The 16,806-nt window shown below is 45.5% G+C and overlaps 1 protein-coding gene across 2 annotated transcripts in view; it reads left to right on the forward strand.

The window, feature by feature from the left end:
• The window catches only part of Wipf2 (WAS/WASL interacting protein family member 2), a 30,840-nt gene extending 14,502 nt beyond the window's left edge, over positions 1–16,338 (forward strand). The window contains exons 2-8 of one of the 2 annotated variants that reach the window (XM_050156624.1): positions 2,633–2,764; positions 6,100–6,232; positions 6,909–7,025; positions 8,127–8,783; positions 12,146–12,355; positions 15,439–15,540; positions 15,847–16,331. In XM_050156624.1, the coding sequence (XP_050012581.1) occupies positions 2,702–2,764; positions 6,100–6,232; positions 6,909–7,025; positions 8,127–8,783; positions 12,146–12,355; positions 15,439–15,540; positions 15,847–15,887 (1,323 nt within the window). In that variant the 5' untranslated portion in view covers positions 2,633–2,701 and the 3' untranslated portion in view covers positions 15,888–16,331. Of the gene's footprint in view, positions 1–2,632; positions 2,765–6,099; positions 6,233–6,908; positions 7,026–8,126; positions 8,784–12,145; positions 12,356–15,438; positions 15,541–15,846 lie in introns of both variants that reach the window. The other variant, XM_050156625.1, reaches the window with a different exon arrangement.
• The last annotated feature ends 468 nt before the right edge of the window (positions 16,339–16,806 follow it).

Consider the following 16,806-nt stretch of genomic DNA (forward strand, 5'->3'; position numbering starts at 1 on the left):
GTGTGTGTGTGTGTGTGTGTGTGTGTGTGTGTGTACATATGTGTATTTGTACTTGTGGAAGGACAATTTGAATGTCCTTTTTTAAAAAAATATTTATTTATTTTGTATACAATATTCTGTCTGCGTGCATGCCTGAAGAGGTCACCAGACCTCATTACAGATGGTTGTGAGCCACCATGTGGTTGCTGGGAATTGAACTCAGGACCTTTGGAAGAGCAGGCAATGCTCTTAACTGCTGAGCCACTTCTCCAGCCCTGAATGTCCTTTCTTAAGAATGCTGTCCACCTTATGTAGAGACAGAGTCTCTCACTGGCCTAAAACTTGTCAATGCCTAGGCTGGTTCCTCCTGTCTTGTCTCCTTAGCACCAGATTTATAAGTGTGCCACCACATCTATCTATCTATCTATCTATCTATCTATCTATCTATCTATCTATCTATCTATCTATCTATCTATCTATCTATCTTTCTCTATGTTGCCCTGGCTATCCTGGAACTTGTTCTGTAAACCAGGCTGGCCTCGAACTCAGAGATCTGACTGCCTCTGCCTCCCAAGTGCTGGGATCAAAGGTGTGCACCATTACTGCCTGGCTAATACCCAGCTTTTTAAATATTAGTTCTGGGGACTGAACTTGTCACATATTACTAGCTATCTCTGAAGCCCCTCCTGAGATGTGTGTGAGTCAGAAGACAACTTGTTTGAACCTTTTTTTTTTTTTTTTTTTCCCCTAAACTGTGTTGGCCCTAAGGATTGAACTCAGGTTGTCAGGTTTGGAGGCAAATGTCATCTCATCACCCCACCACTTGGTTTTGAAGTGAGTGTAGATATCGTCCTCCATGAGAACTCCCTGTCCAGGCATCTCTGTGAAGCAGATAGTCTGTTGGACATCACACAGGCAGGAGTTGGGGTTGGAGATTTCCAGTCAACTTTCTGATCAGTTCTACTCTCCTGCAGCTGTTCTTGGTCTTTGGATCTCTCCTCTTTCCTTCCTTCACTCCAGGACATTGAAGGACTATTAAAATGACTTCTTATTAACAGTGAATTATGAATATCCCTGTAAGGAGTTCAGAGCTAAGCCGTCCTGTGACTGGCTTGATACACATGGCCTCCCATCTGTACTGTGGGCTACTGAGAATCTCCTTGTGCCCTAATCACATTAGTTACTCTGTTTAGAGGCAGTTCCTCTGTGGACTGACAAATGGACTTTATTTTAATTTTTTTTAAAAGACTTATTTTTACTTTTGTTTCTGTATGTCTTTGTGCCACATGTGTGTGGAACCTGTGAGGTCAGAAGAAGGCATTGAATTTCCTGGAACTGGAGTTCCAGGCTGTTGTGAACAACCTGGGGTGGGAGCTGCAAGAGTGGCAAGTGCCTCTAACTGCCTTTTATATTGTATTATATTATATTATATTATATTATATCTTTCCTATCTGTGAGTTTGCATTCATGGTGCCAGTGCTATTTTGGCTTTCAATTTTAGAGATCAAGAAAGGAGATTTTCTCGGGACCAAGCCTTGGAGGACTTGGTGTTTTTGAGCCTGGTTATATCTTCAGCCAGTTCAGTGTCCTCCGTCAGTCAGTTTCCTCGTTTCAGTTCTGTGTGAAGTGAAGCAGACTGCAGTGGGCAGACAGCCGTAGGTTTCAAATTGTGTGACCAAGTCAGCAGGCAGTTTCTCATGTGGTATTTATTCTCTAATCAAGTCCCGTGGGTGTGACTATTGCCAGGTACAGGTGAACTGTGGCCTATGAGTCAAGTCTAGTCTACAGTTTGTTCTTGAATGCCTCACAAACTCAGAATGATTTTATATTCTTAAAAGGCTGGAGAGAGAGAGAGAGAGAGAGAGAGAGAGAGAGAGAGAGAGAGAGAGAGAGAGAGAGAGAGATTGAGAAGGCAGGCCACAAACTGGGAGAAAATATTTCACTAGAGACAGAGTTCTTGAACCCAATAGTAAAATGAAAAGTCTAATTGGAAAAAAAAGTAAGGCTAGGGTTATGAATGGCTCATTGGTAGAATGTGGACTTAGCATACCTTAGCCCTGGGGAGCACCATCACCCCCAAAGTCAAAAGGACCTAAACAGACATTGAGTGGCCAAACTCCCAACTGACAGCGCCAAGTGTGGCAGATGCGGAGCAACAGAAGTTCTTTGTTGCTGGTGCAAATCCTAAGTGGGTAGAGCAACTTTTGAAGAAGTTTGGCAGCTTCTTAAAGCGTCAGACATATTCTTAGTGCCTGATCCACCAATCACACTGTGGGGTAGGTGCATGCCTGACCTGTTAATCACACTTTAGCACAGTGAGATGCATGCATGGAAACTTGTAGTACTTCTTGCTCAGTTTTGCTGTGAACCTAGAACTTCTAACATATAAAGTGTTTTTTGTTGTTGTTTGTTTTTAGTTGGTGTGGGAGTAGAAATCAGTGATGAAGCCCATGCTTAGCACCTTTGAGGACCTGGGTTTGATTCCCACTTCCACCAAGAATAATGTATAAAGGAGACTGTAAGGTGGTGTTTGACAGAGTGTTTATGTAGGGATGAAGTGCTCAGGGTCTCTGTCCCTGTCCAATCCTCTCGACCTGGGCACGCAGAGCCTCTAATTATAAAGCTGTTGTTTTGAATTTGATTTTGTTTACAGGTATATGAATGACCTAAAGCTACAAATAAAGACGGAGAGAAAACGGTGCCAACTGGGAGCAGGGCAAGGATGCCAATTCCTCCTCCTCCCCCGCCCCCACCTGGTCCTCCCCCACCTCCCACTTTTAATCAGGTACGTAATCTCTCCACTAGGTTGTCTTCAAACCTTTAAGTAAATTGGTAGGCTTCTCATACTGTTTTGTTCTTTTTCTTTTCAGTCCTTTTTGTTTAAAACTTGTAAATTTTCTTACCTAACCACTCTTTCACTCTGATCTTGCTCTGTAGCTCTGTTGTTTTTTTTAATTTCTTTTATATTTACTTTACATGTATTGCCTGCATGTATGTATGTGCACCGCATGCATGCCTCAGGCCACAGGAGGCAGGAGAGGGCTCCAGGATCCTCTGGAACTAGAGTTCCAAGCAGCTGTATGGCCAGAAATGGGTGCTGGGGACTGAACCTGCATCCTCTGAAGGAGCAGTAAATGCTCTTGAGGATGGAACCACCTCTCCAGCACCTACCCCCTTGTGGTTTGTTTGGTTTTGTTTGTAACAGGATCTTGCTATGTAGTCCAGGCTGACCTTGCTGGCCTTAAACTTTAGGTCTTCTTGTCTCATTCCTCCAACTGCTGGGATTACAGATAAGAGATAACCATGTCCACTAATCATTTTTAATACCATCTATAACTTTTGTATATATTTGACCTTTAAAAACTTTCCCTAGCATTTTGAGACAGGATCTTGCTGTGTGGCTGGCCAGTAACTTGCTATGTAGGTCAGACTGGCCTCTACCTTGCAGTGTGATCCTTTTTTCTTTGCCTTCTGCATGCCTTCTGGAGTGTAGGCCTGAGCAACTGCTCAGCTGCATCCTGGATTCTTGAGGCTCCTTAGGAGACACACTTAATAGCAGGCAGTGTAAGGAGATAAGGAACACACAAGCCTGTGCCTCAACTAGTTTGGACTTCTGAGAGGTCCTCTGAGGATCACACTGACATGTTTTGTTCCCTGTCCTGCTTCATTCCAAATGGAGATTTGGACTCATGGAGTTGGAGCTAGTGTTTCTTCCTAAGCTACCTGTCTTACAAGTAGGTTAGTCTCATTTCTCTGACATCCTTGAGAGGGGTTGAGGATTTGAGTGGTAGTTTCCTGCTATCATTTCCTCTCCTCTCCTACTCCCAGGTAGGAGACTAATTAGGTTCATCTGGTGCCCAACGTGGGGCGCGATCCTAATTAGTCTTAATAATAAAAACCCGGGGTAAATGATGAAAGAAGTAAAGGGCCAGCCATAGTCACCTCTTATCTCTCCGATTCCTCAGACCAAAAAGGGCCAAGCTACTGTCTGCGCCCCCCACCTTATTACTTCCTCGGTCTGCCCAGCCATATCACTTCCTGTTGCCTGTCTGTGCAGACCTCCAGACCTCACTGGTGGCTAGCTCCACCCTCTGATCTTCAGGCAAGCTTTATTTGTCAGAACATAAATAAAATATCACAACATTTCCCCCTTTTTTTTTGTCTAAAATAAAAAGAGACAGTTATAGTTAACATAGAAAAACTATATACAATAAGTACAATAACTATATACAATATATACAGTCAAGAATTACATTAACAATGTTCAGTCCATTAGCATTTGACAAATTTAGAGAAAATACATTAAAGTTTTTATTGTTTTATATGTATGGGTGTTTTGCCTGCATGTATCTGTGTACCATGTGAGTGACTGGTGTCCTTAAAGGCCAGAAGAGGCCATCAGATCCCCTGAAACTGGAATTACCGACGATGATGAACTGCCATGTATAAGCTAAGAATTGAACCCAGGTCCTCTAGAATAGCAGCAAGTGCTCTTTTTCCAGCTCCAGGCCATTTTAATTAATTTTATTTTATGTTCATTGGTGTTTTGCCATGGGTGTCAGGTCCCTTAGAACTGGAGTTACAGATAGTTGTGAGCTGTCTTGTGGGTGCTGGGAATTGAACCCAGGTCTTTTGGAAGTGCAGTCGGTGCTCTTAACTGTCATCTCTAACCCCTCCAGTCCATTTTAAATCCAAGTCTATCGCGTCTTATTCTCTACCTAGAAAGGAAGAAAATTAGGCATACCACTTGGGAGGCAGAGACAGGCAGAACTCTTAATTTCCAGGCCAGCCTGGCTCCACAGTGAGACCTCATCCAAAACAAAACAAAAAAAATTCAAGTTTTGGGTCTCAAAAGTTAAGAGCAACACTTTACTGCTCTTGCAGAGGACCTAGGTTCAGTTTCTAGCACCCATGTGGTGACTCATAACTACTTATAACCCTAGTTCCAGGGGATCTGATACTCTTTTTTACCTCCTTGAATACCAGACACACAAGTAATGCACATACATATGTAAATATATACATACATATAGGCAAAACACTCATATACATAAAAATAAATCTTTTAAGAAAGGGTTTTATTTTTATTTTTAATTATGTGTTTATGTGTGGGTCTGTGCACATGCCTGTAAACGCCTGAGGCATTGAATCTCCCTGGAACTGGAATTATAGACAGTTGTAAGTTGCATGTGGGTGCTGGGGATCCCTCTGTAAGAGCAGTGGCCGCTATTAACCACTGAGCCATTTTTCCAGCTCCAAATATAACTTTAATCTCAGTACTTGAGAGGCAGAGGCAGATCTCTGAGTTAGAGGCCAGCTTGGTCTACAGAGTGAGTTTTAGGACACACAGGGCTACACAGACTCTCGCTGTGCAAGCCTGACCATCTGAACTCAGTCTCCGGACCCCAAAGTGGAAGGAGAGAACCAGCTCAGGAAAGTTGTCCTCTGACCTTTGCACTTTGAGCATGGACACACACAGTAATGAAAAATAATATTTTGAAGTTTAAAATATTGGTTCTGGTGTCTGTTAATCATGTGTCCTAAACTTTGTAGAACTGTTCTTTCCTCGGTTTTAGAGTAGGACTATCAAGGTCTACTGTATAACATCATGTAGAAGACAAAGTAGCAAGAAGGTAGCAAGTTATGCTGGGATAATATTCTTTAGAGTCAGCATTGGGCTGTGAATTCTTGTTTGACCAATTAGTAATTGCATGACCATCGGAAACTATTCAGCTTCTGATCCACACTTTTCAAATGTGGATATTGATAATCATATCTTTCTGTATGAGTTTTTCAGGTTTTAAATGAGGTGATCTAAGTAATACTTAGCACAATGCCTGAGGCATAGTGTCTGCCCAGAAAAAGCTGTGCTGGCAGTGGTGCCACATTAATATGTCCAAGACACAAATTCATGGCTAGTCTTGCCCCTCTCAGAAACTGTGAATTGGAGGGTGGTCTGTGTCCTTCACAGAATGATGGCACAAGGTGATATTGCTACTTGGTGCATATATCTGAATGTGTTGTGGCATCTTACGGAATCCCTTGGCTTAAGTCATTTATGCCAAGCATGTGATAAAAGGAGCTCTTAGGGTAAAGTTACATATTTCCTTCTTCCTCCAGGCAAACACAGAGCAGCCCAAACTCAGTAGAGATGAACAGCGGAACCGAGGAGCCCTCTTACAAGACATTTGCAAAGGGACCAAACTGAAGAAGGTGACCAACATTAATGATCGGAGTGCTCCTGTCATCGAGAGTGAGTTGGGGGTCCCAGGATTAGAAGACTTCTGGGCATCACACTTACTGTAGTCTCTCCAGTGGGAAAATGGTGTCCTGGATATCTGGACTTTCCTACCAGCTGTGGAGTTGAACGTTATGAAAGTTCTCCTCAGCTCTTCTCGGGGTTAAAGTCCTCTCCTGCTGATGATAGTGTTTGTTAGGGCCCATCTGTCGCTGTTCTCAGAAGACCACCACATTCCTAGAGGCTTCCTGGCTGAAACCAAGGATGGTTTTACAATTGCTGTACAAGTCCATTCTTGTAGGCCTCAGGAACGTTTGTTCGCACTTCCTTGTCTCCCCCGCCCCCAATGTGGGGAAGAGGGCCCAGAGAACTGTTGAGCTTGTCTATTTTAATTGAGTTGTTCTCCTTCCCCCTAAATAAAAATGGCTCCTCCTTCCCTTTGTCCTTTTAGTTTGCTTGTTTTTTGTAATAGTCCTTGCATGAAGGTGTGCAGCTGCAAGACCTAGGTGCCCTTGGGTTGTGTGTTTTAGTGGTAGCGCTGCTACTCTTGCTGCCGCTTCTTGATAGAGAGGCAAAAGTAAGATTGGTATGTTTGTAAATTAGAGCCTAGATAGAGGAATCGTTTCTTCTCAGGCTTGACTTGGTCAGCAGCTCAGAGCATGTGAAATGAAACCTCACCTCTGCCTTCCAGAGCCCAGAGGGAGTGGTGGTGGCTATGGCCCTGGAGCTGCTGCTTTGCAACCCAAGGGAGGTCTCTTTCAAGGAGGAGTGCCCAAGCTGCGACCTGTGGGAGCCAAGGATGCTTCAGGTATCTGAGAAGTTATCTCTTGGGCTAGCTCCCAACAGTGTTTGTTTTTTTGACTTGCTCCAAGCGTGCTATCTTAGGTTGAAGGTGGAAGGAAGAAGAGACAAGCATAGTTGCTCAGTAAAGCAAGGCCGAGAGTTAAATAAAAATGCGTTTAACTTAGGTAAAGAGAATGTGAGATGCTGCTGTAGCATGTGACTGCAGTCCCACCTGCAGGGTTGAGGCAGGAAAATCACAAGTTTTGAGTTCAGACTGAACCGCAAGAGTTGAGAGCCTGCCTTAAAGAAACAAAAAAGATTTTAAGTGCTGGGTTGTAGCTCAATGAGTTGAAGACTTGGCTAGTGTGTGTGAAGACCTGAGTTTAGTTTCTAGCACTGCATAAACCAAGCTAGGTGGTATACGTGTAATCCCAGAACTTGGGAGGTGGAGGCAGGAGAATCTCAGACATTCAAGTTCATCCTTGACTACTTTCTGAGTCTGAGGCCAATCTAGGTTACATGAGACCTAATCTCTAAATACATAAATAACTACATTCAGAATATTCACACACACACAAAGGTATACACACAGAGAATAGATTACTATTCCGCCCTGCAAAAGAAATTAATGTTATTTGTGACAACATGGACAGGCCTAGATGACATTGTGTTGAGTGAAATAAGCCAGAAACAGAACAACAAGCCAGCATGGTGGTGCACACTCAGGAGGCAGAGACAGGTGAGTCTCTGTGTATTTGAGGCCAGCCTGATCTACAGAGCAGGTTCCAGGACAGCCAGGGGTACATAAATACACCCCCCTAAAAAGGGGGGGTAAAATAAATGAATGTAATTCAATTCAAATGTGTTCATTTTGTGTCAAGAGACTCTGAATCTGAAACCTGATTAAAACTCAGAGCTAGGGCTAGCGATGTGGCTCAGTAGTAAGGCAAGTACTTGGCACGCTTGAGGCTCTGAGCTTGAGCCGGGGACACAGGAAAGCAAACAGACCCAAGAACTTTGCTGGTACTTTCTCAGCTGTTGTGCAAGGTGCACTGAGGAGGCTGGGCCAACCAGAGGCCTGACCGATGTGCATGTAACTGTTAACACAGTGTTCTGTTGTTTGTAGATACTCTAGCTGCTAAGCCAGCCCTACAAGTCCCCAGTTCTCGAGCTGCTGCTCCGAGGCCTCCAGTGTCTACAGCCAGTGGGCGTCCTCAAGATGATACTGACAGCAGCCGAGCCTCCCTCCCAGAACTGCCCCGGACGCAGAGACCCTCTTTACCCGACCTCTCTCGTCCCAATACCACTAGCGGTACAGGCATGAAACACAGCTCATCTGCTCCTCCCCCACCGCCTCCAGGGCGCCGTGCCAATGCGCCCCCCACTCCTCTGCCTGTGCACAGCAGCAAAGCTCAGGCCTACAACAGGGAGAAACCCTTGCCTCCAACACCTGGACAGAGGCTGCACCCGAGTCGAGAAGGACATCCTGCTCCACCCTCTGTAAAACCACCTCCTTCCCCTGTGAATATCAGAACTGGACCAAGTGGCCAGTCTCTGGCTCCTCCCCCACCGCCTTACCGCCAGCCTCCTGGGGTCCCCAATGGACCCTCAAGTCCCACTAATGAGTCAGCCCCTGAGCTGCCACAAAGACACAATTCTTTGCATAGGAAGACACCAGGGCCAGTCAGAGGCCTTGCACCTCCTCCACCCACCTCTGCCTCCCCCTTCTTGTTGAGTAACAGGCCACCTCCCCCAGCCCGAGACCCTCCTAGTAGGGGAGCAGGTAAGTGTTTGGAAGCCTTTTCTCTTTTCTCTTTGTTTTTTCTAAGAGCATCTCTTCAGTAATTAGAGTAAGAGTTCATGTATTCACCTGGTTTATTGGGTGCCCTTTATGTGTTGGTAATTGTTAGGGAAGAGATTAAAAAACTTGTGCACAACCTAGTAAATCTATAAATCTATAAACATGGTATGTAGTATGTTTTAGAGAAATACAAACCAGGGAAAGGATGCTGGTATTTGAACTAGAGGAGAGGAGAGTGAGACGAGGCTTACCCTGTATGGTACCAGTGTGAAGCGGATCTGAAATAGAAACAGTCATCACTCCGGACAGCAGGGAGGCCATTGCAAAAGGACTGGAATGAGTCGGGAGCTGGCAAGAGGGAAAGTGGGAAAGCCAAGTCTTCCGGGATAATGTGTAGGACTCTGGGAAGATTTGGAGCTGACCTCGTCCCATTCCAAGTGAATTATTTTGTTTTCGAGACAAGGTCTCCATGTGTACCTTTGATTGGCCTGGAACTTGGTATGTAGAGCACATTAGCCTTGAACTCATAGAGATCCATCTGCTTCTGCCTGCAGAATGCTGGGATCAAAGGTATGCACTAACACACTTGGCTCTAAATAAATCTTATATAAAACTAAAAAACAACAACAAAACCACATGCTAGCCGGGCGTAGTGTGGCACACCTTTAATCTTGCACTTGGGAGGCAGGTGGATCTCTAAGTTCAAAGCCAGCCTAGTCTACAAAGCAAGTCCACAACAACTAGGACTGTGTTACACAGAGAAACCCTGTTATGAAAAACAACAACAACAACAACAAACACATGCCTGGTGGCTGGAGAGATGGCTCAATGGTTACGAGCGCTAACTGGTCTTCCAGAGCACCTGGGTTGGTTTCCTAGCACCCACACATTGGCTCACAACTGTCTGTAGTGCCAATTTCAAGAGATCTGATGCTCTCTTATGGTCTCCGAGGGCATCAGGCACACATGGTGTACAGATATGCATGTAAGCAAAACACCCATACATATAAAATAATAAAAATTAAACACAAAAATCAAAACAGGAAAAATGAACTTGGTAGAGTGATGGAAAAGGAGCAGGATAAAGGAAGTGGTCCTCTGTGTGCAGTGCTGCCGAAAGGCCAGCTGGACACTGAGAACTGGCTGTGGACTGAACATCAAGGGACCCTCTGTGCAGCGTTGAGGAAGCAAATTGGGGTAGGTTCACGAATTAGGAATGGATGCCACCTGTGTTGGAGGCTGAAGCAGAGGCTGGCTTGAGCCACTGGAGTTTGAGGTCAGCCTGGACAATGTAGGGAGACCGTGTGTGACCAAAACCAGAAAAGAACGTTTAAGAAAGCAGTATATAGGAACCTTGGTGAAGGCCTGGTTGACTGTGTCCATATACAAATAGAACGGTTGCCAAAGCACTGCTGCTTTTCCTGTGGACCTGGACTTGGCTCCCAGCCCATATCACAGCAGCTCACAACCTCCTGTAACTCCAGCTCCAGGGGATCTGATGTCCTCCTCTGGCCTCCATGGGCGCTTGTGCACACATGGCACACATACACATGCATAAATAAAAATAAATACAAATTATGTTTCCTGTAAATTTGTGCTCCCAGTAGCACTTTTTTGGTTTTTTAAGACAGGGTTTGTAGGTGTAACAGCCCTGGCTGTCCTGAACCAAGCTGGCCCCAAACTCACAGAGATCCACTTGCCTCTGCCTCTCTAGTAATAGGATTAAAGAGATACACCATCACAGCCGGCTTCATTAACAGTCTTTTAGAGGGCACCCCAGACAACAACCTGATAATATTGATGACATGGTATTTCCCTGCCTATAGCCAGCCATAAGATAGCCCAGGATTCTGTAAAGTTCAGGTTTAAAGGGAAAAAATGCACACATCAGGTGGGGGACAGCTAGAGAGACAATGACTGCTCTGCCAGAGGACCCAGGTCAGTTCCCTGCACCCAGTTCAAGGAGTACTCTGGAATACTCTTTTGCTGACCTCTGCTGGCATGAGGCATGCATATAGTTTATACACACATGCAGGCAAACATGGATGCACATAAATAAATATAAAAAATAAAAAGTTTTTAACTTGTAGATTTTAAGACTTTTTTTAAGCCACTTTTTTTTTTTTTTAAAATCTCTATTTCATGTGCATTGCTGTTTTGCCTGCATGTATATCTGTGTGAGGGTATCAGATCCCCCGGAACTGGAGTTATAGACAGTTGTGAGCTGCCATGTGGGTGGGAATTGAACCCAGGTCCTCTGGAAGAACAGCCAGTGCTCTACCACTGAGCTATCTCTGCAGCCCCCTTAAAAGACTCTTAATGTGAACAATCCTCTTTCTTTCTAATCCCATTCGGTAATAAAAGCAGAGAAAATAAAACAGAGGTAAGTAGTGTCAATTCTGCAGATTTCTTGCTTTTCATATACTATGAGTTGTATTGTGTTCGGTAGCCGTGAGCATGGGCTAAGGGGAGGCCTCAGCCTGCTGCCCGCTCAGTACCCAGAGCAGGAGTTCTGAGCAGCCCACAGTCTTGAGGAGTGGCTGTATCTGTTGTATAACATGGGGCAAATTTCTCTGATTCTCTTGAGTTTGTTTGTTGTCTGTAAGCTAGAAGTGTTTGTAAAAATGTAGTGTGCTGTTGAACTTGTTTTATGTAAAGGGCATCTAAGTAATTCATGGACTTATTTCTATTAAATCACATTATAACAATATTATATGATAATACATGTTTGTTTCCGTTGGAGGCTGAGCAGAAAGCAGCAAGTTCCAAACCAGCCTTGTCCACAGAGTAAGTTCTAGGACAGCTGAGGCTGCACACAGAAGCCTTGTTTTGTTACAAAAAACCAAAAACACCCAACAGACCAAAAATAAACAAACAATGACAGAGGGAGGGAACAGAGTGGAGGAGGAGCAGCAGCCACCCCATCTCTCTTTTATTTTCTATGATTGTTTGCTTTATTTTGTTTTTCGAGACAGTGTTTCTCTGTCTAGTCCTGGCTCTCCTGGAAACTCTGTAGACCAGACTGGCCTCAAACTCAGAGTTCCACCTGCCTCTGACTCCTGAGTGCTGTAAAGGTGTGTGCCACCGTTACCTGGCATTCTATGGTTTTTATTTTATAGTTGGTGTATAAAACAGTGAATTTCATTACAGCATTTCTATACTTCTGTATCATTGTGCATTTCTCACGTTTGCTCCCTCACCGCACACCCCCCCCCCCCCCCCCCCCCCCCCCCCCCCCCCCCCCCCCCCCCCCCCCCCCGCTGCTTTCTTAGCTTATGTCTCTCAAGCCCTTCTTTACTTTACCATTTCCAACACAAGCCAACTGCTTTGGATTTTAATTGCAGCTCCTCCACCCCCTCTACCCACGGTCCGAAATGGTGCCAGGGATGCTCCTCCTCCCCCACCACCTTATCGAATGCATGGGTCAGAGCCTCCGAGCAGAGGAAAGCCCCCACCTCCACCCTCAAGGACGCCAGCTGGGCCACCCCCTCCTCCACCACCACCCCTGAGGAATGGCCATAGAGACTCCATCACCACTGTCCGTTCCTTCTTGGGTAAGTTGTCAGTGATTTGTTTGTTTGTTGTGTCAAGATAGGGTTTCACTGTGTAGGCCTGGCTGTCCTGGAACTCACTCTGTAGACCAGGCAGGCAGGCAGGCCTCAAACTCACAGAGATCCGCCTGCCTCTGCCTCCTAAAGGCTGGGTGGTGTTCGCCACCACCGCCTAGCTAATAGTGACTTTGTCTCATAGTTCTGGTGGTGACTTCACCGACTCACTGGTGCCAGATGGCTCCTGTAGATGGAGAATAGGCCAGAGCAGCAGTCTTGTTCGCAGCAGGTCCCTCCTGACTTTTCCTGACTTGTGCTTCCGATCCATTGACATTCTTTCCTTACATGACAGACTGAAATCAAGTCATCAGGGTTCATACTGATTCTAAAGCTACTCTCAGGTCCCCACAAGAGTCACTGATGAAGCTTCCCATCAGCGACTGTCCTCTTTATTCTCATACATCCTAGAATCATGTGTTCAAGGAGGGGAGTTCCTTCCTGGTTACTTAAAAACTCAAGAGGCTTAGGGTGAAGCTCAGTGGTACAGCATTAGCCTAATGTGTACAAGTCCTGGGCTTAATCCCACAGTACAGAAACAGCACGAAAAGCCAAACAAGCTTAGCTGACAGAGGCCCTTAGTTTCAACCCCAGCACTACAAAAACAAAACATACAGAGGCCAGTGACAAACCAGCTGTATTTTTTTTTTTTTTTTTTTTTTTGGTTTTTCGAGACAGGGTTTCTCTGTGGTTTTGGAGCCTGTCCTGGAACTAGCTCTTGTAGACCTGGGTGGTCTCAAACTCACAGAGATCTGCCTGCCTCTGCCTCCCGAGTGCTGGGATTAAAGGCGTGCGCCACCACGCCTTTTTTTGAGGACATCATTTTATTTATTTGGACCCCACTGTTATTATGTAGAGAAGCAGGAAATTGACTAGAACAGGCGCATATTGGATCATGTTTTCCAAGCTTATAAATGTTGAGATCTCTACTTAAGAGAATTCACCTCACAGTCTAGAATAGAGCCATAAGTTGTACTCTTTTGAAGATGTGTGGTGTAGACCATGATATCTCTTGAAAGCATTAACACGCTAAGTTCTTCAGGGTTGCTCCTCTATCACTACCCCTGACACAGTTGCACGAGAGTTTTGCTTTGAGCATACATCCTTATTGCAGAAACCTCTGAATGTAGTGGGGCACGGTGGTGTGTGTCTGTAGTCCCAGCACACAGGGTTTAAGCTGGTGCAGGAGAATCTTAAATTCAAAACCTGTCTGCAATACATAGTAAGACCCTATCTAAACAAAAAAAGCTTTGAATAGAAAAAGGACCTCTTGAGGTGTGATCTTGCCATGCCCATAAGACGTCAGACGTTTGAATCTTAGGAAGAGGTCATAGAGAGTAGGAGTGGAGCTAGACACGGCTGACTGAACCGTGTTGCAGAGCAATATAGGATAACCAAGGCTGAAAGAAAGATTTCTGTTAAAACTCGCTAGCTAGAGAGACATTTGAGGTTAATGACTACCACCCCTTAAATTTAATTCAGTTTGTTTCCCATAGCAGCAGTCTTGCAAGCCCACCTTGTTTCTGGAGCTTCTTGTTTCTGCTTGCACACACACTTGTGCTCCTTTCCCAAAGAGTCTGGATTTTGGTGGAAAGATGTAGAGTCAGCCTTTGACTCCTTTACATTTGGAATTTTAGAAGGGGAGGTACTGGTTCTGGTCGTGTGGCATTCACCTTGATCCTAGCACTTCGAAGGCAGAGTTGAGCAGATCTCTGTGTGTTTGAGACCATGCTGGTCTCATAGTTCCAGGTTAGCCAAGGCTACATAGTGAGACCCTGTCTCAAAATGAACAAAAATAATAATAGCTTGACAATGGTGGTACATGCCTTTAATCCCAGCACTTGGGAGGCAGAGACAGGTAGATTTTTGTGAGTTTGAAGCCAGCCTGGTCAACAGAGTTAGTTCCACGATAGCTAGGGCTATACAGAAAAACCCTGTATAATAATAATAATAATAACAACAACAACAACAATAATAATTTGTTTTAGTTTGGGTTTCTATTGCTGTGATGAAACACCATGACCAAAAAGCAGGTTGGGGAGGAAAGGGTTTATTTGGCTTACACTTTCATATTGCATCTCACCACTGAAGGAAGGCAAGACAGGACCAGGGCAGACACCTGGAGGCAGGAGCTGATGCAGAGGCCATGGAGAGGTGCTCCCCATGACTCGCTTAGCCTGCTTTCTTATAGAATCCAGGACCACAGTCCAGGGATAGCACCACCCACAATGGGCCAAGCCATTCCCCATCAATCACTAATTAAGAAAATTCCATATAGCCAGATTATATGGAGACATTTTTTCAATTGAGGATCCCTCCTTTCAGATAACTCTACCTTGTGTTAAGTTGAATAAAACTATCCAGCACATAAATAAAGGGGCTGGAGAGATAGCTCAGTAGTTAAGAATATTGGGTACATTTTCAGAGGACCCATGTTCAATTCCTAACACCAACATGGAGCCTCCATAACAGTCTGTAACTCCTGTTTCAGGAAATCTGAAGCCCTCCATTAGCGTCTGTGGGTGCTGTGTGCACATGGTGTCCAAACATACATGTAGACAAAACACACACAATTTAAAAGGATTAAATTTTTTTCTCTGTATGTGTATGTTCACATGTGCGCCTTTATGTGTTTATATGTATGTGTACAGGTGGTTATGGAAGCCAGAGGTCAACATTAGGTGTCTTCCTTAATTGCTCTCCACCATATTTGTCTTAGATAAGGTCTCTCACTATACCAGGAGCTCTGCAATTGGTCTGACTGGCTGGCCAGCAAGCCCCAGTGATACTCTGATTTCTGCCTCCACAGCTCTTGGTTATAGGCTCCTGCCACCATACCAGCCCCACATAAAGGGTCTTTGGGTGTCCACTGTTCATCAGAGGCACCCAGGGGATGCTTTTGTTGTCTCAGGCACTTTGGTTTGGTGGGTAGAGCAGCTCCATACAGCAGAACCCAGAGGAGATTGGTAAATAGGAAAGGTCCTAAGAAGTCCCATAAGAAGACATGACATAATACTCTCCTCTTTTCACAGATGATTTTGAGTCCAAGTACTCCTTCCACCCAGTAGAAGACTTCCCTGCTCCAGAAGAGTATAAGCATCTTCAGAGAGTATACCCCAGCAAAACAAACCGAGGTGCGAGGGGAGTGAGGAAAGCATCCGTGTTTGCATGCAACATAGAGTTTGTGTGTTTTCTGGGATTAGAAAGTGCTTCTGCACGTGTAGAGGTCAGCAGGAGTTGGCTTTTCTCCTTCCACCAAGTCCCCTGGATCCTGGGGACTAACTCGGGTCAGCAGCCTTGGCATCAAGTGCCCACCTTCCAAGCCATCTCTTCAGCAATAGTCCCTGTTGTTAAAAATTGACGTAGAGAGCCTGTCTCATTTCAGAAATGTTACATAGGTCTGTAAGTGAGCTCCGTGTCTATGATTCTTGTTTCTCCAGCTGCCCGTGGAGCCCCACCTCTGCCACCCATTCTCAGGTGAAGCCTGGCTTGGTCCTGCTCCTCAGGAAAAGGATGGACCTCCTCTTCTCAGATGGTCCCCCAACCCGTAAAACCTGCATGAGAGCTCCTACAGTGTTTCTCCAGTGCAACCAACCCTAAGCATCCTCCTGGCCCAGTTCCATCTATGCATCTCATCTCTGGACTTGGTGATTGGATTCTTTCTGTTGGCAGTAGGGTCTCAAGCCCTTTATCCAGCCCTCTTCCAGCAAGCCCTGCTAAGCCAGAAGAGGAGAAAGCCTCCATTTCTCCTGCTTTCTTCCAGGGAAAGGTGCCTTGTTAGGTGAATGGACACACACTGGGCAGGGTAGAGAACGGTACCCCTGCCTGCTGTTATTCACCAAGGGGAAGTGTGCTGTGTGCATTGTATTCCATAGTTGAGGAGGTTGGTGTGGCCAGGACTGTTGAGGAAAAGGTACTTTTCGTGAAGCAGTCAGGGGTTTGCAGAAGTGACCTGCTTTAAAGGTCAGGTTACAGAANGGGGGGGGGGGGGGGGGGGGGGGGGGGGGGGGGGGGGGGGGGGGGGGGGGGGGGGGGGGGGGGGGGGGGGGGGGGGGGAGTTTGCAGAAGTGACCTGTTTTAAAGGTCAGGTTACAGAAAGGACAAAGAAATGGATCTTCTTCATTTTTTTTAAAGAGTGTTTTGGTTTTGTTCTCATCCCTCCTCTCCCCATTCCAAGGGGTAAGTTGTACATACACTAAATACTAATCAGTGAACTAGACAATAAAAGAAGGGGACGAAGTAAACTGAGGATCATTCCAGAGCTCCTCTGCAGCTGAGGGCCAGGGCCATCTGTACCCCTCGGGACCCCCTGCCTTTCCCCCGAGGGCTTCCCGTCCCTCAAGAGAAGAGTCACTTTTTGTTGGGTGCATTGTTCATATTCACAAACCTCAGAAACTTCC

This window comes from Alexandromys fortis, unplaced genomic scaffold (genome assembly GCF_014885135.2).
Source record: "Alexandromys fortis isolate MF-2015 unplaced genomic scaffold, M_Fortis_MF-2015_v1.1 scaffold_31, whole genome shotgun sequence".
Taxonomy (NCBI): domain Eukaryota; kingdom Metazoa; phylum Chordata; class Mammalia; order Rodentia; family Cricetidae; genus Alexandromys; species Alexandromys fortis.